At 34.4% G+C, this 23,159-nt stretch overlaps 1 protein-coding gene across 3 annotated transcripts in view; it reads left to right on the top strand.

The window, feature by feature from the left end:
• Positions 1-18,395, top strand: part of Rab23 (RAS oncogene family member Rab23) — a 163,013-nt gene extending 144,618 nt beyond the window's left edge. For all 3 annotated transcript variants that reach the window (XM_090410805.1, XM_090410803.1, XM_090410802.1), the window contains exons 8-10: positions 10,834-10,916; positions 11,083-11,169; positions 17,809-18,395. In XM_090410805.1, coding sequence (XP_090266931.1) covers positions 10,834-10,916; positions 11,083-11,169; positions 17,809-17,954 — 316 coding nt within the window. In that variant the 3' untranslated portion in view covers positions 17,955-18,395. The remainder of the gene's footprint in view (positions 1-10,833; positions 10,917-11,082; positions 11,170-17,808) is intronic.
• Positions 18,396-23,159: the final 4,764 nt, after the last annotated feature.

The raw sequence follows: 23,159 nt of genomic DNA on the forward strand, positions 1-23,159 counted from the left end.
AAATGGAAGCGTCAGTACTTCAAATTATGAGACAAGACAATAAAGAAGATAAAGACAATGCATTGAAGTCAGCAACATGGAACGTTGAAACAAATGCAGAACTTATTGAATGATGCCACCTATAATAACCTTCATTGTGACCAACAGATAATCACACATAAAAAAAAATGATTAAAGACCTGTTTAAATTGGCCTGAGGCCAAAAAAAAAGTCATATCTAAAATACATAAACAAGGCATTAATGCAACTTAGACCCATAGTAGGTTCAAGATATTCTCTCATTTCCTTGTTATCTAGACCCCTTATACCAATTGGTAAGTCCCTCATATAGGAGAGTGGACTCCTTTATAAAAAAAACAGGGCATGCTTCATCGATCTATTTTCTTCCAGACACTGAAATCAATACCACTATCCTCAAATTTCAAGACATATTTTATGAAAAGAAAGGTGGACTAGCAGTAGGCTCTCCATTATCGTTGCTGCTAGCAATGATAATGGAGAGCCTACTGCTATTTTCGATCTATTTTCTTCCAAACACTGAATCAATACCACCATCCTCAAATTTCAAGACATATTTTATGAAAAGAAAGGAGGACTAGCAGTAGGCTCTCCATTATCGTTGCTGCTAGCAGACTTCTTATGGAGTGATTTGTAAAATATTTGTATATAAGTATGCTTTGGAATCCCATGGACACAACCTGAAGTGTGGCCATGGTATGTTGATATGTACATATAGCTGGCTCTACCAACTACAGGAATTCATCTTTCACCCTTGATTCATATTCACTGTTGAATTAGAAACCAATAGATCTTTACCATTTTTAGACTTATTTCTAAAAATGTCCAAGTGAAACAAACTTCTATTATATACAGAAGCCAACATACACTATAAGATACCTGCAAGCAAAATCCCATACAAAATTTTCAGTAGTATGGCCAAAAGAAATCAAGTACTAGAATACCTTGGTTCTATCCTATCAAAGAACAATTACAACTGAACATTGGTTAAGAAAAGATTTTCCAAATGAACAAGGAAAGCAAGATTAGAGCAGAGAGGGAGCTTGCTCCACCTTTGCAATGAATTGCCATGGTGTGGCACTACCAAGTGGTCACTTATGCTTGGATACGCAGACAGTTCGTCGGCATGAAACGTTACAGATCGTAGTTTTCGATCTTAGTTTCACTTACTGGCTGAAAAACAATAAGGGATTTTTATCCCCTTAACTTATCAACCTTGCAGAAAAAAATAGCCGTTTGGCTTTTCATCTTAGTTATACTGTGTTATAATATAATATAGTGACACACCTTCCTGGCAATCGTATAGCAAAAGTATATGTAAGTTCTTTTCACTTAAACTCTGATATTCTAGGTCTAGCTACTCACTGATGAGACCTCAAAAAAGGTTGAAACCGGTCTGGGTAGTGACCTCTCCTCATAATGTAAAACAGTACTACATCTCCTAAGAGCTGTGTGTTTTACATTATGAGAAAATATCAAGAACAGTCAGGGATCTTGCTCCACCTTTGCAACGAGTTGCCGTGGTGTGGCACTACCAAGTGGTCACTTACGCTTGGATACGCCGACAGTTCGTCGGCATGAAACGTTACAGATCGTAGTTTTCGATCTTAGTTTCGCTTACTGGCTGAAAAACAATAAGGGATTTTTATCCCCTTAACTTATTTAATATGCTTATCATTACCTGCCTTGTAGCTTAACTGTTTATTTAATTCACTAATTCTTCTTGAGAAAGAGAAAGTTGTTCAAAAAAGTAAGAAAGTGTTAAATAAAAATATTATTCTACCAATTAGTACTGTGCGGCATGCATGCCAGCTTTAAATCATATCATAATCCATTACATTTACATTATTACTTACTTGCTATCTGCAATTTTCCTCCAAAAGTGGTTTTTTATTTGTCATTCAATTTTTTTTATAGTAATTTTTGCCGTCCTAGCATCAAACGCCTGTCTTACTGACTTTTCCTCTCTCTCTCTCATTCTGTTTAAGTGACCATATCAGAAAAGCCTCACTGACTGTTATTGTTGATAGTGATATCTTCATGCTGGTTCAGGATAAAAGAATACACAGAGGATTTGAAATTGAAAGTGAGCATCACTTAATTTTAAGTAAGATAAAAATGAATATCAGATTAAACAGAACAATACATAAGAAAGTTTTAAAAAAGAATTAAAGTTCAGCAGCTTTTACAGGTAATATGTATACTCAATTTTATAAACATTATTCAAGGAAAGAAGGAACAGTTCAAAAACAAGAACCAAACCCCTAAAGGGCTCAGTTGCAAACTCTGAATAAAACATTTTTATTGATTCAGCTATTGAGGCATGTGAAATTGTCCACAAGTGATAGAAAAATAACACCATGGTGACCACACAAAGTTAAAGAAGCAGGAAATCCTAGAAAAGAAGAAAGCATATTGGAAGTTCTTAGTAAAATAAGTTGGCAGATAACCTAAAAAGTATACAGAAAAAAATGTAAGAGAGCTATGTGTAAAAGTAGCTAAACAAAAGTCATGCGGAAAACTTGGTTCAAGAGCTGCACACACACACACACATACAGAATATATACTACAGTTATTGTTTTTTTTTCAAATTAATCTGTTACTTGTCAGATTACATTTTGGTCTTCAATGGCATTAAACCTGCAGCATTCCATCCAGATCTCTTAGATTAGCTCTGCTCACACATTCTTGGGTGCTAACAATATGAAATTCATAATAAATTTAGTTTAATCCTTTATCCAAGTGCGTGCAAACAAAGTTTGCGCCTGAAAGTATCTTCAGGACTGGGGTAAGGTGGTACAACACCGGGCGACTCCTTGCAAAGGTGGAGCAAGCTACCAACACTTCTATCTCAGTATCTCTCATAATGCAAAACACATCTCCTTGCGGATATGCATAATGTTATGCATCAAATGGGAAGGGCCACTACCCAGACTAGTTTCGACCTTGCAAGGAGTCGCCCGGTGTTGTACCACCTTACCTCAGTCCTGAAGATACTTTCAGGCGCAAACTTTGTTTGCACACACTTGGATAAAGGATTAAACTAAATTTATTATAGTCTGACCAAGTGAAAAATAAACTTTCAATATGAAATTCCTTTCTGATTATGTTGCTTTTTAATATAATTGCAATTGATGCCCATCTGTTAACTCCACTGAGCCTACATAGCTCAGTCAGTATAGATGAAGCCCTTTGGTCGGAAAGACCTGGGTTTAATTCCTGTCCAAGATGTGAGGAACCTTTATCTGGTCTCTTTTGACAAAAGATGAGTTAGCCAGTCATACGGAGGTAGGGTGCTATCTTTACCAAAAATTGCATCTAAATAGCTGAAATATTTTACATGTTCTATAGGTTTTCCATTGAAAATGCAGCTGATGATTTTATTGTCACCAACTTTCTCTTTTATTATCATTATTATGATTTACACAGTAAGTTTGTTACAGCAGTTATTCAGTTTAGTTAAACTTGAAGACTTGTAGTGGATTTATTTAGGGTAAGATCATCTGCATAAAGTAAAGAGTTGAGTTAATATCAAAACCTCCAATTTTGATATCAGCTTTACATGTATTGTGTACCTCTGTCTTACACCTTATTTTGCATGAAACCATCTTCCTGTACCCCTTCTCTGTTCTAATCATAGACTTAAAATTGAAGAATTGAACATTTATTGTTCTTTATATATAATGTCCCATATACTGTAGCATTCTACACAGCTTTAGTTGTATATCTTTTCCATATCTACAGAACTTGAAATGAAGATTTGCTGTATTTTCATTATTTCTCTGCTTGGTCTTAATTGAAAATCTGAAATTAATTATCTTATTAATTATCCCTTGCATCATAAGTATACTTGTATACTATGAGAACTTTGCTATCATCATCTGGAATTTGATTTCCAGACCATTTTGGAATTGTACAAATTAGTTACTGTATTTAATTAATAGCTTTAATGCAACATGTGCACTAAACATTAAAATAAATTTTGCGATTTACATGTGTAACAAAAATTATGTAGAAATTATTCAAAAACTCCAATATATTTCATCCAACATTAGGTGACATCATCAGACAGATACACCATTAACTACATTCAAAAGATGAATCAATATGATGAGTCATAAATCAAGCATATATTACTCATATCTCAGTCGCAGCTGAAGTACATGATATTACACTATTTGAGTTCAAAGGCACAATGTAGTAAGTTGTGTAAATTAAAAGAAAAAAATTAAAAGATTTTAATTAAAAAAATTAAGAAACTTTTCAAAATGGATCAATAGGAGGGGAATATATGGATGCTTGGGCATAGTGATCATCACTCCTATAAGGTCTGGCTAGAGCAACTCATAAATATCGGCGAGTGTATTCCTGTAAGCTCTCTGGTCAAATTTCATACGAAACTTTTATAGTGTCTGTATTTGATTTTGAAATAATGCTGGATTTATCATCATCATTATGAAATTCTTGACATGTACCCTCAAGGGGTGTACAGGATATGATAGTACTACATGAAAAATTTACATCATTACTAACTTCCTATCTACAATTTTTCTCCAAATCAGTCTGTTACTTGTCAAGACGCCAACATTATCAGATCTTATATTTCTGTTGTCTAAGGCACTTTGTACCATATCAATCCACCTATATCTTGGTCTTACTCTGGATCATTTTCCTGATAACATAGCAGAGAACACTCATTTTGCTAATCTTTCCTCGCCCATTCTGTTTAAGTGACAATACCACCTGAGATTAGCTCTGCTAACAATATTAAGTTCATGCCTCTAATCTTTCTCAGGACTCTCATATCTACATTCTCTAGTCTTTGATCGTGTTTTACTTCTGACCCAGCTCTCAGATCCATAAGTTAAAACTGGTTTGAACACTGTCTTGTATACAGCTAATTTAGTGTTCTGACTAATTTCTCTCTTATTCCATATGAATTTATTCAATTGACTTCCTACCATACCAGCTTTCTTGATTCTGTTGTCTATTCCATATTTAATTTACCATCTTCACTAAAAATCGTGCCTAAGTATCTGAAATGTTTTACTTGTTCCACAGGTTCTCATTCACAATTCAGTTGACCTTTTCAACTATTCTATCTATTTTCATTGTCTTTGACTTTTTACAGTTATTCAATTTAGTCATCGAATATTGCAAACTTGTAGTGGATTTATTTAGAAGTATAACATCGTCCGCATAAAGCAAAGAGCTGACATTAGCATATCCAATTCTGATATCATGTTTAATACCACTTTCCTTCATAATGTGATCCATACAGATAATGAATAACAGAAGGGATAATGTACATCCTATCTCACACCAGATTTAACATTAAACCATCTTCCTGTACATCCTTCAATTCTAACTGCTGATTTACAACTCAAAAGACTAAGTATTGCTTGATATAATGCCCCATTGACACCATATAACTGTGGCATATCGAATAGCTTCTCTCTTAGCATCTTGTCATATGCCTTTTCCGGATCGACAAAACTTAAATACAGATCTTTGTTATATTCCCATGCTTTCTCAACTATTTGTCATAAAGTGAAGATCTGATCCTAACAGCCCCTATTTGGCCTGAATCCAACTTTCTTCAAGCTTTTCTTCCACAATTCTTCTCAACCGTTTCTCAAGTATACTTGCAGAAATCTTGCCAGGAACACTCAGTAGGGAAAAAATACCTGTATAATTCTCACATTCAATTTTATTTCCCTTTTTATATATGGGTACTATGACAGCTCTATTCCAATCATCAGGAATTCGTTCCTCTGTCCAGGCCTTCTGAACTATGCAGTACAGCCACTGTAAGACTTTTATACCACCGTACTTCAGCATTTCTGGTCGAATATCATCTATTCCTGCTGACTTTCCACATTTCAAGAATTTGACTTTTTCTATTTCAAGTATGGATATGTATTCCTGACTGTATGACTGTTGAGTGTTTTTTACCACAGTGCTATCACTGCTTGTTTCATTTAGCAATTTTTCGAAGTAATTACTCCATACTTCAAGGATGTTGTTTTCTCCCGTTTTCATGTCACCTTTATCATCTCTAACTCCTTTTACAGCACTCCTTCCTCCATTACTAAGCAGCTTCAACAACCTTCTTGATATTTATTTTCTATGTTCTTGCCAAAGTCCTCCCATGACTTTAGTTTAGCTAGTTTTACACAGTGTTTAGCTTTCTTACATTTGTCTCTGTATTCTCTAAGAGCACAAGCTGACTTATTTGCCAGGAACTTTTGATATGCTTTCTTTTCCTTCACTGCCTCTTTAACTTCCTGTGTCCACCATGGAGTTCTGATTTTTCTATCCTTGCAGACAACCTCACCACATGCCTCTCTGACTGAATCAATCAGGGTTTTCTTCAAGGTTTGCCACTGAATCTCCAAGGTTTGGTTCTTGTTCTCAAAGTCTTTCATTTTTTCTTCAATAATCTTTGTGTATTTTAGTCTACAGTTCACATCTGAGAGCTGCTCAACTTTTATTAGCTTTAAAACTTTCTTACGTGTTATTATTTTCAATATGAAATTGAATTTTATCCTGCTCAAGACTAAATACTGATCACTTCCAATTTCAAATCCTCTGTACACTCTGGTGTCCTGCACCAAGGAGAAAACATCACTATCAACAATAACATAGTCAATGAGAGCCATGCCTCTTCTCTCCATGTGAATTTGTGCACATTTTTGTCTTGGAACATTGTGTTAGTAATAACCAGTCCATGTCCTGAGCAGAAATCCAACAGGTATTTGCCATTATTATTAGTTTTACTCTTTTCTCCAAATTTTCCCAAAACATTTTTGTATGACTGACAATCATTTATTGATCTAAATAGCAGAGTAGGACTCTGCTATTTAGATCCCCAACAAGGACCAACTTTTCCATTTTCATTGTGGCAGTTGCTTTCTCTGAAACATCAAAAAATTCCTCCACTTCTACCTTAGTAGAACCTTCTGTGGGACCATAAGCACAAGTCTCATTGTCCAATTCCCCATTCTGATATTTGCCTACATCACTACTTGAGACTGCCTGTATTCAAGAAGATTAGGCTTGTATTTACTGTTGAATGCTATGGCTACTGCTTTTCCTTGATTGTCATTTCCTGAGTATAACATTTTGTATTTATTGCTCAGAAAGGTCTCACCAGTTTTTGTCTTTTTTGTTTCAGTCACCCCTATTATGCGATCTGGTACTTAGCTAACTCCGTGTCTTTGCCATTCAGGCTTCTTATGTTGATAGTACCGATCTTTAACTCTGGTGATGTTGAGTTGGAGTGTAATTTCGGATTTGTTCCAGTAGCTGACTTTCACTGTTCATCCTGGTTCCCTGGCGAAAACAACTGGGGCCTTGTTTAACCGGGCGACGCCCCAGCCGGCATGAAATTTTGTCATGTTGTACCATTATTTTGTATATTGGTTTAAGCCAATAAGAATACAATTTGGTCGGCTAAATCCCAAATTGCCAGCCCATCCTCGTTTGTTCAGTATCCAGGTAGATACCCAACAGGGTGCAACATGAGAAGGTGAGGATTAGACATTAGGTCAGAAGCCCTGGTCGGTTCTCCGCATTCCTTTAAAAGCTATGTGGAGGTCTCCTCTCGGTTATACAGCTTTGACCCTTAAGCACCGCATGCATTTAATATTCTCTTAATTTTTATAAAATTAAAATAATTATCAATTTAAAAAAAAATGAGCAATTAATAGCTATCATTTCCGAAAACTTGGATATTGGCTTACAGTCTGATCAGTTCAAGTTCAGGTGATTTCTTAGTGTTTAACACATTTAAAAAAAAAAAAACGATCGAATTTTGAACTTGCTGGAGTGAAGAAATTTTGTCTAGTTCCAATGAACACTATGCTTAGTGTCAGTAACATGAGAAGTAAGGCCAGATTTCAAAAATGTAATATAGTCTTGATGTTCATCAATTCTAATCTAGGCAGAATGACCAGGCCAGCTTGTCCAAAATAGGAAAGATGACATGAATAGGGTACTTGATAGACACCTGGTAAGGAAAGCGGTGGTAATGCATCCTTTGTTGATAATAGGAAGGAAGACAGTTTCTGAGCTAGCTTGAAGTATATAATGATTGAATTTACGAAGAATCCTGGCTTTTTGTTCCGAGGTGCCTTTAAGGTAGAGTTAAAATTCTTTTCCTATTGGATTGTAGTCTCGTAGAAGGATGATAATTATCAATAATTTTTTGAATGGTAGTTTTGTTGTATCCATTACATATCAGTTTTTCAGGATGAAACCAATAATATAAAGTCTTGGCATCCTTAATTTATGGTATAACCAAGTGGAAACACTTTCAACATCTATCTCTAATCCGGAGTATAGTAATATTAGTAGTCAAAAGGTATGACACCTTTTGACTACTTGTATATGGAAATGTGACTTCTGTGTTACTTCAATCATGGTATCATTTCTGAGTCTGGCTCCCATTGATGAGACATCAATAAAAGTTATTTCCATTAAAAAAATATAAAAAAAAATGGTATAAAGAAATCTTTAATCTCTTTCACCGCAAACTTCCACAGCTGGGTACTGACAACAGTACTTTGTTTCATAACTTATTGAAGTTCCAAGGATACCCTAACAGGAGGGATCTTGCTTGGAGAATTGCACATTTCTACCTTCCAGTCAATAATCAAATGGAGGTACTTTAACATCGGAGATCCAATCTGTGACATCTGTCACAGATTGGATCTTGTGTTCTACAGCTGCCCTTTTGCCCTATGTAATGTGTTCGGTATTCCATTACTTACAACAGAACAAGTTATTTTTTTGTGGGGTATCCACCACCTGTCAACAATGGGAAGAGAATTTTGATTTTTATAATTAATGAATTAAAATACCATTTATGGAAGGTTAGAAAGAAACATGGATTCAAAAACCAGCAATATGATATCCAAATGCTTTATAATATTGTATTTTATTGTTCAGTCTGATGATTTTTGTTTAGAAAGAAGCATTCTAGGAGATACCAAATTTTTGACTAGATGGTATAGACCACCTACATTATGCAATATTCACCAGGGGAAGATAAAATTCTATCTGTTCTTGCTATGAGAGATTTTTTTTAAAAATAGTTCCATCCTTTTAATTTAATGTGGTCTTATAGTCATTTGCATCGATGACAGGATTGCAGTCCCAGGCAGAGAAGTCCAGCTTAAGATGGTTCAGTCCTTAGACTCATCGAGGGAGGCCATAAACATCATGTCAAGAACAACTATTAACATCTCCACACAGTATCTATCATACTTTGCCTTGAATTCATTCACAGTCATGGCACCCACAACAGACTCTGGCAGCTTATTCCATTCATTCACCATTCTCCAAGTAAAAATCCTAGTTTTAGCATCCTTGCTAACTACACTCTTGTCAGTTTCCATGGATTGCCCTGAATTCTTCCACCACCAGACCTGTTCTGAAAAATTTCCTCTGAATTCATCTTGTAAAAACCACTCAGTAATTTTAATGTCCCAATCATATCACCCCTTTTCTGCCTATCAACCAATTTCTGTAACCCACAGATCTTCAACCTGTTCTTGTAAGGTTCATTCCATAGACCAGCTACCATCTTGGTTATTTGCCTCTGGATCCTCTCTACCTCCTCCCCATCAAGAAGAAACCCTGGCACCCAGATCTGGGCACAGTAGTCAAGATGGGGTCTTATCAAGGCTTGATAAAGAGGAACAATAACCTGTTTGTCTCTGCTCGTTAAAGTATTCTTCAGTAATGATGAGCTTTAGTTTCAATTGGACTTTGTGGTTGTTTATCTATATGAGACTGGTGGAAATATGATGATATAAAAGAGCTGAGGCCTTTTCTGTATCTCATACTATCTGTATCTTTTCTTTCTCCTAATACTAATCAGGCTCTCTTGAACCTCTATACTAACTACTGTAGGCCTATGATCAGCACCCTTTACTTTTTCACCTCAATACAGGTTGAAACTGGTCTGGGTAGTGGCCCTTCCCATAATGCATTGCATTATGGGATACTAAGGCAATTGATGTGAAGTTATTAACCTGTCTCTGTATACAAGTAGCCCAGTCATGAAGTTACTTCATGCACAAACGTTGTTTTGCTTTCACTTGGATAAAGGATGAAACTGAGAATATAACTTCTTGGTATCTTTAATTTATGCTAACTTCGTACTTCTCCCATTCTGCCATTTTCAATTCTTTTGCATTGATGCCTCTAGTACTGCTGATTGTGATTTGGAGTATGTGGAGTTGGTTGCAGTAGATGACTTTTCATCCTGGGTTCTCTGACAAAAACAGCAGAGGCTTTCTTTAAGTAGGCAGTGCTCCAGGCAGCATGAAATTCTCCAATGTTGTTTAAGCCAAGTAAGAATACAATTTGGTCAGTTAAATTCTAAATTGTCAGCCTGTTCTCATTCATTCATTATTCAGATATATATACCTGCTAAAAAGGTGCGCCACATGAAGGTGAGTAGCAAACATATGGTCAGTGGTCTATCAGTTATCTAGCTTTGATCTTTATGTAGTCTCACTTCTTTAAATTTAACCAATTATATTGTGCGTGACATCTAAAACTTGCAGTTATTTGTTAAGTATTTAACTGAAACAGTACAGTACTTAAACAAGAAATGTTTCTTTGTAGTTCATTATTTTCCAATAGGATGATTTAATTTCAGTTAATTTTATCCTGAATAACACTTAAAAGAGTCTTTTAAGTTTAAATTACCATGAAGTTGGAATTCTGGTATATAAAAACAATTGTAACTTATCAGATAATCAAAAGACAATAATAAATAATCCATTTTATGTCCTCTTTCAGAGAAGAAGCAGAGCTTTTAGCAAAAAAGTTGAAGTTAAACTTTTATAGAACTTCTGTAAAAGAAGATTTCAATGTTGGTGATGGTATGTCATGAAAGTCAATATTTTTCTGCATGCATGTATATCTTATAACATTTTTAGTTGGATAAATTAGCTGGAATGTGCCCATCAGTATACTTGAAAAATTGTAAACTTACATGTAGATTTCATTATTTTCCCCTAGCTAAAGCATGTTTATAATACATTTCAGTCTTCCGGCATCTGGTTGAACTCTACTTGGACCACTTAAATGAACCACCTGAAGAGAGGGCACCTAATACTGAAACTTCACCAATGAGTAAGAAATATTTAATCTCCAAACTTGTTTTATCATATTTAATGAAAACTTTATATGTGGTATATAAAACACTGATTGAGTATTCCATTAAAAAAAAAAAGGGGGGGGGGAATTCAGGTTTTGAAAAAGGTAAGTCGAACCACTAAAAAAAAAAAATTCATACTCGACTTGAATATACAAATATTTTGAAAAAGTGAAAGGTTTAAAAACAAGAACCAGACTTTTGATCGATTAAGCAGGATAAGAAGAAATCATATTAAGTGTGACTGGCTTATATACATGTTGTACAACGTAATCCAAAATGGAGCAATATAAGGCAAGTAAAAGAAGAAAAAAAAATCATGAAGTAATGTACTTTACAAGTTTTTTTCATCTGAAGGTGAGTTAACTAGACAGAGTTAGAGTTTTTCATACCGCAAAACAGGTAAACAGCCAGAAGAATAGATGAAATTTACGATAGACGTGCATGACCTTAGTTACTTTGCCCATAATTCCTAACAACATAAAGAAAAGTTAAGGTACAGTACCTAAATTATGTGTAAAAATAACTAAACAACAGTGAACTGTTTAAAAGAATAAATGAAAGGTTGATAGGTATGGAATGAGAGAATACTTTAAAGAATTACTGGAAAAATGAAAAAAGAAGAGTAAGAGATTAAAGATTGTAAGTTTGTTACCAGAAAGCAAATTGAGAAAAAGCCATGATTACAAGTGAGTTAATGCATATATTGTGAAGAAGGAATGGTGTGCAGTTTGTTGTGAATATATATTGAATTTGGTAGGGTGGAAGGCTTATGACTGTTGGATTGCACCTGAGTAGACGGGAGTTTGATATCTGGAGATGTTCATTAAAGTTTGAAAGTGCAAAGTCAGGGAAATTAGAAATTGGGGTTGAGTGAGTGTTAGAATGATCAAAAATATTCTGAATGTTTTTTCTCAGGTCTCAAATGTGATTGGGACAGTCATTATTAAATGCAGGTAGTTGCACCAATACACCAGTTTACGTATACTGATGTCAGAACCATCCAGAATAACAGGAAGGAGTTTGGGGCATTGATAAGTTCAAAAATTGGCCAAAAGTTATAAGCATCATTGACTGTACTGATGGCAGATGAAAGAATGTATGGACAGGTCTTCTGATCCTATAACAAGATCCGACACTCTTGTATCCCTAGTCCCCTCTGTCACTTTCTGCTTTAAGTAATTATCTCTCAGTTAGCATATAAATTACATTTACTTCCTGCCATGTGATCTTTCCTCTTTCCAATCTATGTCTCCGAAGTAGAAGTTTCCATAATAATCGCCTCATTTGCACTCGTTAAATGAAACAAGCAGTAACAGAACAATAGCAGGATTTTTTTTTTACTACTGTTTTCTCTATATTCATTGTGAATTCATTATGAATACTCCTAAACATACCTAGTGCAAGTCTCCAGGATTCTTTAACTAAATTGAATAACAGCTGTAACAAATTTGGCATGAAAATCAGCAATAAAAAGACCAAAACTATAAAAATAGGCTGGAACTTAAAAAAACTTAAGCTTCATGGATGGAGATCCTATAGAACAAGTAAAATATTTCAGTTATTTAGGCATAAGTTTTCAGTGAATATGGAAAGTTTAACCTGCAAATAGACAACAGAATAAGCAAAGCTATTATGGTAGGGCATTTGAATAAATTTGTATGGAATAAGAGAGAAATTAGTCCAAACACTAAACTAGGAGTATATGATAGTGTTCAAACTGGTTTTAAGTTATGGATCTGAGAGTTGGATTAGAAATAAAGCACTTGATCAAAGACTAGTCCACATATATGAGGTTTGTGAGAAAAATTAGAGGGAGCTAATGGCATCAATGGCAAAATCATATTAGAAAGGAACTTAACACTGTTATCATTCAAGAATGTGTCAGCAGAGCTAATCTAAGGTGGTATAGCCACTTAAATAGAATGTGTGAGGATAGGTTAGCAAAACATATTTTATGCCAAGATGGCAGGAAACAGACTCAGAAGAAGACCAAGGTCTTCCTCTGAGTCAGTCAGAAGTGCCTTAGAAGCACAAAATGTTAGATGGACAATATTGGAGTGCTCACAAATAATTGCCCAACTTGGAGGAAAATTGTTGGTAGAAGATTAATAATAATGTAAACTTAATCATGTAGTGCTGTCGTAGTAACATGAACACCTCTTGAAGGTACATATCAGGAAATTGATGATTATGTGTATTCAGAATCTCTTAAAATTTGTCAGATCATATCTATTTTAATCTCACTCAGACCATTTATAGTGGAAAAAGTAGTTAAACAGAATTATATGTTTAGATTTTGACTGTATTAAAACCAAAATTGGGCTGATATTTCATAAATACACTGCAGTTGACTCTCATCAGTCAAACTCATAGGGACCACAAGAATAGTTTGCTATAATGAATTTCTTTTTAATGTAATGTTATACTTTTGGGACTTTCGTACAGACTTTTCAGAAGTTTGTTATAATGAATGATTTTGTTGTTATAGTGAGATTTAGGTATAATGTTTGGCACTTTCATCAGATTTTTACAAAAGTATTATGATGAGGTTATTATGAAAATGACATTTTAATTATTTAACTACTTACAACATTACAAGAGCAAAATAATTCGTTAAGCTGCTGATATCAGTGCAGCCATTAAAGTTTGCAGAGTGATTTATTGCTAATGCTGACTTAAAAATAATTTTAAAATTTATATTGTAGTGCTTTGACTTTCTTTCTTGCAATCCTGGGGGATGGGGGTGGATTTTGTTGCATGGCCTGCTGGTCTTGATTTGTCATAACAATCAATTCCTTCTTCTGTTATGCTTAAGGATACACCATACTGTGCAGACCTTAGAAACCAATTCCAACAGAATAGGATGGGTATTATTACAGTAGTGTCCTATGTCTGTATATTGTGTTTTCTGGCTAATTTGTTTGTTTTGCAAGGAAAAATTCTTGCCACCTCCTTGTGAGACTGGCTAAACCTTGGTTTATGTTATTCACATCCTACATGGGATTGAAACAGGTTTTTCCCAACCGAAGGGCATCACTGGAATCAATTGAGCTACAGCACCATAATGATAATAAATTTAGTTTAATCCTTTATCCAAGTGTGAGCAAACAAAGTTTGCACCTGAAAATCTCTTCAGGACCGGGAAACTCGTAGCAAAGGTGGAACAAGCTAACATCACTCCTATCTCAGTATCTCCCATAATGCAAAACACATCTCCTTGCAGATATGCATAATGTTATGCATTAAGACAAGGGCCACTAACCAGACTAGTTCATCGTCAAATTCCTGCCATGTACCCTCAAGGGGTGTACAGAATATGATAGTACTACATGAAAAATTTACATCATTACTAACGTCCTATCTACAATTTTCCTCCAAATTAGTCTGTTACTTGTCAAGACTCCAACGTTACCAGATCTTATATTTCTATCGTCTAAGGTACTTTTTACCTGCCAACTTGGCAGAAAACACTTGTTTTGCTAATCTTTTCTCACCCATTCTGTTTAAGTGACCATACCACCTGAGATTAGTTCTGCTAATGCATTCGTGGATGCTGACAATGTCAAGTTCTTTCCTAATATTCTCGTTTTTAATATGATATTGCCATTGATGCCATCTGTTCATGCCTCTAATCTTTCTCAGGACTCTCGTATCTGCGGTCTCTAGTCTTTGGTCAAGTGTTTTACTTCTGACCCAACTCTCAGATCCATAAGTTAAAACTGGTTTCAATATATACAGCTAATTTAGTGTTCTGACTAATTTCTCTCTTATTCCATATGAATTTATTCAGTTGACTTCCTACCATACCAGCTTTGTTGATTCTGTTGTCTATTTCCATATTTAATTTACCATCTTCACTAAAAATCGTGCCTAAGTAGCTGAAATGTTTTACTTGTTCCACAGGTTCTCCATTCACAACACAGTTGACATTTTCAATGATTCTGCCTGTTTTTATTGTCTTTTTATTGCTGACCTTCATACCATATCTATTACAACAGTTATTCAATTTAGTCAGAGAATCTTGCAGACGTAGCGGATTTATTTAGAAGTATAACATCGTCTGCATAAAGCTAAGAGCTGATATTAACATCTCCAATTTTGATATCATGTTTAATACCACTTTCCTTCATAACGTGATCAATATAGATAATGAATAACAGAGGGGATAATATACATCCTTGTCTCACCAGATTTAACATCAAACCATCTTCCTGTACTTCCTTCAATTCTAATGCTGACTTACAACTCAAATAAGGACTAAGTATTGCTTGATATAATGCCCCATTGACACCATATAACTGTAGCGTATTGAATAGCTTCTCTCTTGGCACCTTGTCATATGCCTTTCCAGATCGACAAAACTTAAATACAGATCTTTGTTATATTCCCATGATTTCTCCACTGTTTGTCGTAAAGTGAAGATCTGATCCTGACAGCCTTTATTTGACCTGAATCCAGCTTGTTCTTCCACAATTCTTCTCAACCGTTTCTTGAATATACTTGCATATATCTTACCAGGAACACTTAATAGGAATATACCTCTGTAATTCTCACATTCAGTTTTATTTCCCTTTTTATATATGTGTACTATGAGAGCTCTACTCCAATCATTGGGAATTCGTCCCTCTGTCCAGGCATTCTGAACTATGCAGTGCAGCCACTGAAGACTTTTATACCACCATACTTCAGTATTTCTGGTCGAATACCATCTACTCCTGCTGCCTATTCCACATTTCAAGCCTTTGATGGCTTTTTCTACTTCAAGTATGGATATGTATTCCTGACTGCATGCCTGGTCAGTGTTTTTTATGGCTGTGCTGTCATCACTGCTTGTTTCATTTAGCAAATTTTCAAAGTAATTACTCCATACCTCAAGGATATCCTTTTTTTTTTCCCCCGTTTTCATTTCACCTTTATAATCTCTAACTCCTTTTACAGCACTCTTTCCTCCATTCCTAAGATTCTTCAACAACCTCCAGAATATTTTGTCACCTTGATATTTATTTTCTATGTTCTTGCCAAAGTCTTCTCATGACTTTTGTTTAGCTAGTTTTACACACTGTTTAGTTTCTTACATTTGTCTCTCTTTATTCTCTAAAAGCACAAGCTGACTTAATTGCCAGGAACTTTTGGTATGCTTTCTTCTTTTTCTTCACTACCTCTTTAACTTCCTGTGTCCACCATGGAGTTCTAATTTTTCTTTTCTTGCAGACAACTTCATCACATGCCTCTCTAGCTGAATCAATCAGGGTTTTCTTCAAGGCTTGCCACTGAATCTCCAAGGTTTGGTTCCTGTTCTCAAACTCTTTCATTTTTCCTTCAATAATCTTTGTGTATTTTAGTCTACAGTTCACATCTGAGAGCTGCTCAACTTTTATTTGCTTGAAAACTGTCTTACATGTTATTCTTTTCAATATGAAATTCAATTTTATCTTGCTCAAGATTAAATACTGATCACTTCCAATTTCAAATCCTCTGTACACTCTGGTGTCCTGCACCAGGGAGAAAACATCACTATCAACAATAATATAGTCAATGAGACTTTTCTTATTCCTTGCCTCTTCTCTCCATGTGAATTTGTGCACATTTTTATGTTGGAACATTGTGTTAGTAATAACCAGTCCATGTCCTGAGCAGAAATCCTACAGGTATTTGCCATTATTATCATTAGCTTTGCTCTTATCTCTAAATTTTCCCAAAACATTTTTGTATGTCTTACAATCACTTCCTACACTGCTATTTAAATCACCAACAAGGACCAACTTTTCCATTGTGTCAGTTGCTTTCTCTAGAGTGTCAAAAAATTCCTCCACTTCTAACTTAGTGGAACCTTCTGTGGGACTATAGGCACAAATAAGTCTCATTGTCCAGTTCCCAAATCGCTCTACTAGTCACTACAAATCACCCAGACTAGTTTTGACCTTTATTGTGAGATCTCTTCAGTGGGAGCCAGGCCCAGAGGTGGAGATACCAGGCAGAAGCAATGGCAGATTATCTTTACCTATAGGAGTTGCCAAACGGTGTGCCACCATACTGGGATAGGAGTGATGTTAGCTTGGTCCACCTTTGCTACAAGTTGCCTGGTGTTGTACTACCTTACCCCAGTCCTGAAGAGATTTTCAGGTGCAAACTTTGTTTGCTCACACTTGGAAAAAGGATTAAACTAAATTTATTATAGTCTAACCAAGTGAAAAATAAGCTTTCACCATAACGATAAAGTATTATATATTGTGTTCTACAAAATGTTAGCAGAACCTCTCTGTTGCTAGCAAGCTAAATTTCTGGCAGGATACTTTATACACTCCTAAATGTATAAAGGATGGTGCCTTGGAGAATAAGTAAGAATTCTAGTTTGGTGTGTGCAATAAAAGCAGTGTGACAATCTAAATTCTAGTACTGTAATAACTTCATTATTAATTTCCACTGTGAATGCTAAACTTTTTAATTAGTTACTCTTCATTGCTTTATAACCTCCAAACATATGTTAATATAAATTTTATTATTCTTAATTTGAATCTCTTTGGAGCTCACTTTATGTATGCATATATTTATTTAAATGAAGCAAGCATGATATTACAAGTATTTCTTTGCCTCCTCTCCCTTCTCTCTCTCAGATATTTTAGATAATCCTCCACAGCACAGACAAGTTCAGAAATCCTTCTCTACTTCAAATAATACCAATGGGGCCATTTCTTTGCACAAACAGAAACGTACAAAAAGTGGGAAGAGATCAGTGTTTAAAGGATGCCGTCTCTTTTAAATAATATTAATATATTAAGGTGAATAATATTCCAGGTATGAAACTTTATAAGGTCACAGTGTGTGTGTTTTTGTGTAGTGCACAATACATGCATGCATGTATGAGTGGATAATGTATCTACACAATCTTTATTTGTGCCATGGTAACATGTGCCTATTTCCACGAGCCAGTGGAACACCGTGCCTCACAACCAAAACCATCCAGACACTTAGCACTTAACTTTAGAATCTCATTTTTTTATACTCTGTGTGTACTTATATATACATTTCCAACTCAATGGATTAAAAAAAAAAAAAAAAAAAAAAGGAAGAACAAAATATATTTGAATTTCTATGTATGTGGTACATTTTTCTGTATGATTTGTATGTATTTTACTAAAAAAATAAATAAATAAATAAACAAATAAAAGTTTCTTGCCTTTACAAAACAGTACCTGTAAAAAATATGTATAATGCCCTGCAGTTATGTTTTATTCTTCTCTTGTATTCACTTGTGTTTGCAGTGGTTTGGCAAGTTTTCTCTTAAACTGTTGTGAAATCATATGAAATGGTCCTATGCTCGAACACAAATTTTGCCATATTAACAGGTCCTGGAAAATAAAATATATGTATATATATGTATGTATCTACCAAGAAGTTTCTGTAAGCAGTGCTTTATTTTTAAGCTATAATTTTTATTTGCTTTGTACAATCAATCAAAATCTTTATCAGTGCCCATGAACATTGTGTCAAGATTTTACTGGTATAAAAAAAAAGTCTAAAAATTTTGCTTGCAATAATTATATTAAGTTTACTTAATAAAAAAAAAAAAATAAGAAAAAAAAAATCAGCTTCAGTTTTGTTTTTTCTGTGTTTTCCTTATCAATCCACATCTAAATAAATAACATGTCAATGTATATATATTAATCTAGTTTCTAAAATGGTTCGAACCAATCCTTGGGACTGTGAACAATTATCTTCTGCTGAATCGCATATGAAGTTACATTCTAAATGGAATTTTATCTTATCTTTTCAAGGATAACAAAAATTGGTCTCAGAATCAGATTAAGCCATCAGAATGGACTAAAAATCTAGCAATATATATCTATTGCTGAGAGAGCTGTTTACAGCATAGAGAATAGTTCAGTCCCTTGAGGAGTTTAGTTAACTTCCTTGAAAAAGTTGAACATTATTACAGAGGTAGGTAAGATTATAATGTGCTGTCCATATCCTTATTGAGAAACATGCATGTTAAATTTGCAAGCTCAAAATGCATTTTCTAGTAGAAAATAACATGACTGGCTCTTGTTATGTTGAACTCATAAGGACCATAAGAATAGTTTGTTGTAGTACATTGCATTCTGCCTTTTGGGACTTTGATGTTGGGATGTTTGGAAATAATCTATTATAATGTTTGCTATAGTGAGAGTCGATTATAAAATAAAATTCCATTATTACCATCATATTTATGAACCAAAATAAAAACTTTAATCTGTAATGGTACAAAAATTGTAAACAATTTACAGATTATGTAACAAAAAGTATTAAAATAAATAGGTGCACACACAAAAAAAAAAATCTGTTCTAATTTCAGTCTTTAATCAAGTCTACCTATCAGTGGGGAGCAATGAGTTTAGGTCAGATATATCTCAGATGGGTAGATGGCAAACTTGAAAATTTTGAGTGGTCTTACAAACAAACATGGAGGCTTGGAAGGTGGGTTGAAGTGGTTCTACCATGGTCCCAAAGTTATATGTATAACTTTAGAAGCATTAACAGAAGATATTACTTCATGTGCAATGCAGAGGATTGTTTTAAGTTTATTTTTATTCATATTCTCTTGATAAAATAAGTACTACTATAGTTTGTTTGGTCCTTGTAATTGCTTGCTGAATTTTTAAGTCACTTGTTCATTAATTACAAATTTTTAACAACTTCTGGAAATTCTTTTGTAGATTTTCTTTGCATGTTTCAAAAATATTAACTGCTTTCATCCAGCAAGAATCTTTTCAGAATACAGTTGACTCATTATAGTAGACTTGTAGAAAAATAGTTTGTTAAAACGAGTTAACTGTATCTTGAAAAAAATTCTTGTTGGATGAACGCTAACATTTCTGAAACGTACAAAGTGAGCAAAGGAAATCACAGTAGTTGTTAAAAAATCTGTAATTAATGAGTGAGCAACTTAAATTCAGCAAGCAATTACAGGGATTAGTTTGATAAGGTGAATTTCCTTTAGAGTTTTGATTAGGACCTTTCAGTAGTTTTATCCAGAAAGAATTTTTTTTTTTCAAGATACAGTTGACTCGTTGTAGTAGACTTGTAGGTGAATAGAAGAATAGTTTGTTAAAGCAAGTTAACTGTATCTTGAAAAAAAATTAATAATACAATAATACATACACTCTGTATTGGAATCTAAAATATCAGTGGCAAATAAAATTCATGCATTTAATATCGTCACACTGCCAATTTTTGCTTAGTTTAGTGGAATTGGATCAAAAATTGGCGATTTTAAATGACCTTTTGAAATGAGATTTGTTACCCAACTCTTAATATTACTGATGTTTTTCTTTAGCAATTTAAGCAATCCAGTCTGGTAGGAAGGAGGAGGACATCAATCATAGTTCTGCTGCTGCTATGCATTTTGTTGGATTTTTTTTTATTATTAGGTTTTGCTTTCAACTAATATAGTACACATAGTTATTTCAAATGAGGCATGAGGACTATTATGGATGTCTGTGGCCTAGTAATTGAAAAACGGTGTTCTAAGCTACCATTTGATATACGAACTGGTTTTCTTTCACGAATATAATCGCCAACTATAAATCTTATGATTGTTCCACTATATTATTATAAAGTTGATATATAAAGAACAATGAGAAGTATGTCAAATGTGTGCTTTAGTACAATATACTCTAGGTATCTGTGAATGCTTGCATATCATCCATCTATTCTTTTCTCCTCTTCAAAGTATATAGCATAACAATGCCTATAGTTTTTAATGTAAACACTAACGAGGGTAATTTTCTTTGCATGACATTGCAATAGATGCAAGTTTTGAAGCCACCACCTCTGCATACAAAGCATGTGCTTCGTTGTGCGGTGGGAACATTGTCGGCAGTTGCTGTGGATGCCTGTGCGGTTATCTTTTAATTTTTGGGTGGCCAAGTATTGCTTGCACTCTTGTTAGTTGGCACATTAAGCTGGCTGTGTTTTTGATTTTTTTGCAGGAAGGCATTGCGTGGTTTTCTCTGCATTTAATGCAGTGAAAATTGGCCTAGCAGCAGCATTACAAGTGACTGAATTTTTAACTGGTGAAATTGTTGGATACTAAGTTGAATTAATGCAGAAGTCATTTCTCATATACAAGTAATAAGTAGGTGTATCACCTTATGATTGTTAAAACACTCTGCATAAGATTATGAGAAATATAACTCCTCCCATTGGTGAGACCAAGTCAAAACCAGTTTGGGTATTGACCCATCCCATAATGCATGGCTGTATACACTTCTGAAAGGAGGTGTGCTTTGCATTATGGAATACTAAGGCAACTGATATGAATCCACTAACCTTTATATACAAGTAGCCTAGCTGTGAAGATACAACACAATGCAGCCTTTGTTTGCTTACACTTGGATAAAGGATTAAACATAAATATAGAATATAAATATCTTGGCAAGTTTAATTTCTAACCAAGTGGAAAAACTGTCTACAGTAAAATAACATGAAGGTAACTTAGCTATTCCACTTCAAAGATAACAGTTTTAAAAAAGTAAACCAGAATGTATCTGCCTATTTATACAGTGAAACTGTTAAACATATGTAAACATCTTGAGTTTCGGTAGTTATGCACAATGCCTCCAAAAGTTAGGTTCATCTCAAATTTAAAAATTATGTACATCAAACCAAATATACTGTATATAATAATACCCCCAACATTTTCATCGCTCCTTTTGATGTATAGATAACGCGCATGCGCCAACTAGCGGTAGAGTTAGGAAGTACAGACAGAGGACGGAGGAATTCTGTAAAAGCATGTGCATTGCTAGTAGCAGTGGTAGATTTTTTTAATTCAAAATTGTTTATATTTTGTTATTAGATCTGAATTACCCATGGAAGGCAGAAGTACTTCTCGGAGAAAATCCTACACAGCACAGTTCAAGCTTGAAGTGGAAATAGCAAAGGAAAAAGGGAACCGTGAAGCTGGTAGTTTGTTCGGTGTTGGAGAAAGTAGTGTTTGTGAATGGTGAAAGGCTGAAACAGTCCTGAAATGTTTACATAAGAAGAAACGTGCTATGAGGTTTAGAAGGTGCTTGTGGCCAACCTTAGGAAAAAAAAAACTGTTTGATTGGGTTGTTAGTGAAAGAGCTAAAGGTATAAGAATATCTACTGTCCGTATGTTGCAGGAATCGAAAAGAATTGCACAAAACAATAATATAAAGGATTTCGATCTTGGGTTTTTAGATTTATGAAGAGAAACAATTTAAGTGTGCACTTAAATTGTTTCTTTTTAGACTTTTTTGTCCACTTTGGACAAAATTTGCCGTGCGACTGGGAAGTGAAAGTAGCTAAATTTCGTTTGTTTCTGAGAGAAAACTTGTGTGGGTTGATGCTTGTCACTTTGGGAATATGGATGAGGTTCCCATAAGTTTTGACATGCCTAGTTCTCGGACTGTGAATCTGGAGGGAGCAAAAGAGGTTTCAGTTACTACAACGGGGCACGAAAGGTCTAACTTTACTGTGGTTCTCTGCTGTGAGTGAAAACTGTTAGAAATGGTTTCATTAAAGCACAAGGGAATGCAGTGGTGTTTGGTGACAATGATTATGAAGTTGAAGAAATACCAAACGAAATTTTTAATGCAATTGATTCTGATGAAGAATTTTTTGGATTTTAATAGTGTAATGTTCAATAAATATTAATACTTCTATCTTAGTTTTGTTATTACATTTGATTTACCTCTCATACCTTTCAAATGTATGCTGCACATGTTCATTTTTAACGAATTTAAACTTTTTGCATAGATAATATGCGCATTATCTATTGAAAAATACAGTACACATGTTCATTTTTAACGAATTTAAACTTTTTGCATAGATAATATGCGCATTATCTATTGAAAAATACAGTATATGTTTTTCAAAGATATTGAAAAATATCTATTGAATTATCTAATTCAATAGATGAAAATATCTAATATATACACACACACAGTTCATGGATTGATAT

This window comes from Typopeltis vanoorti, chromosome 20, assembly GCF_054136105.1.
Source record: "Typopeltis vanoorti isolate ZY-2024b chromosome 20, IOZ_Tvanoo_1.0, whole genome shotgun sequence".
Lineage (NCBI taxonomy): Eukaryota > Metazoa > Arthropoda > Arachnida > Uropygi > Thelyphonidae > Typopeltis > Typopeltis vanoorti.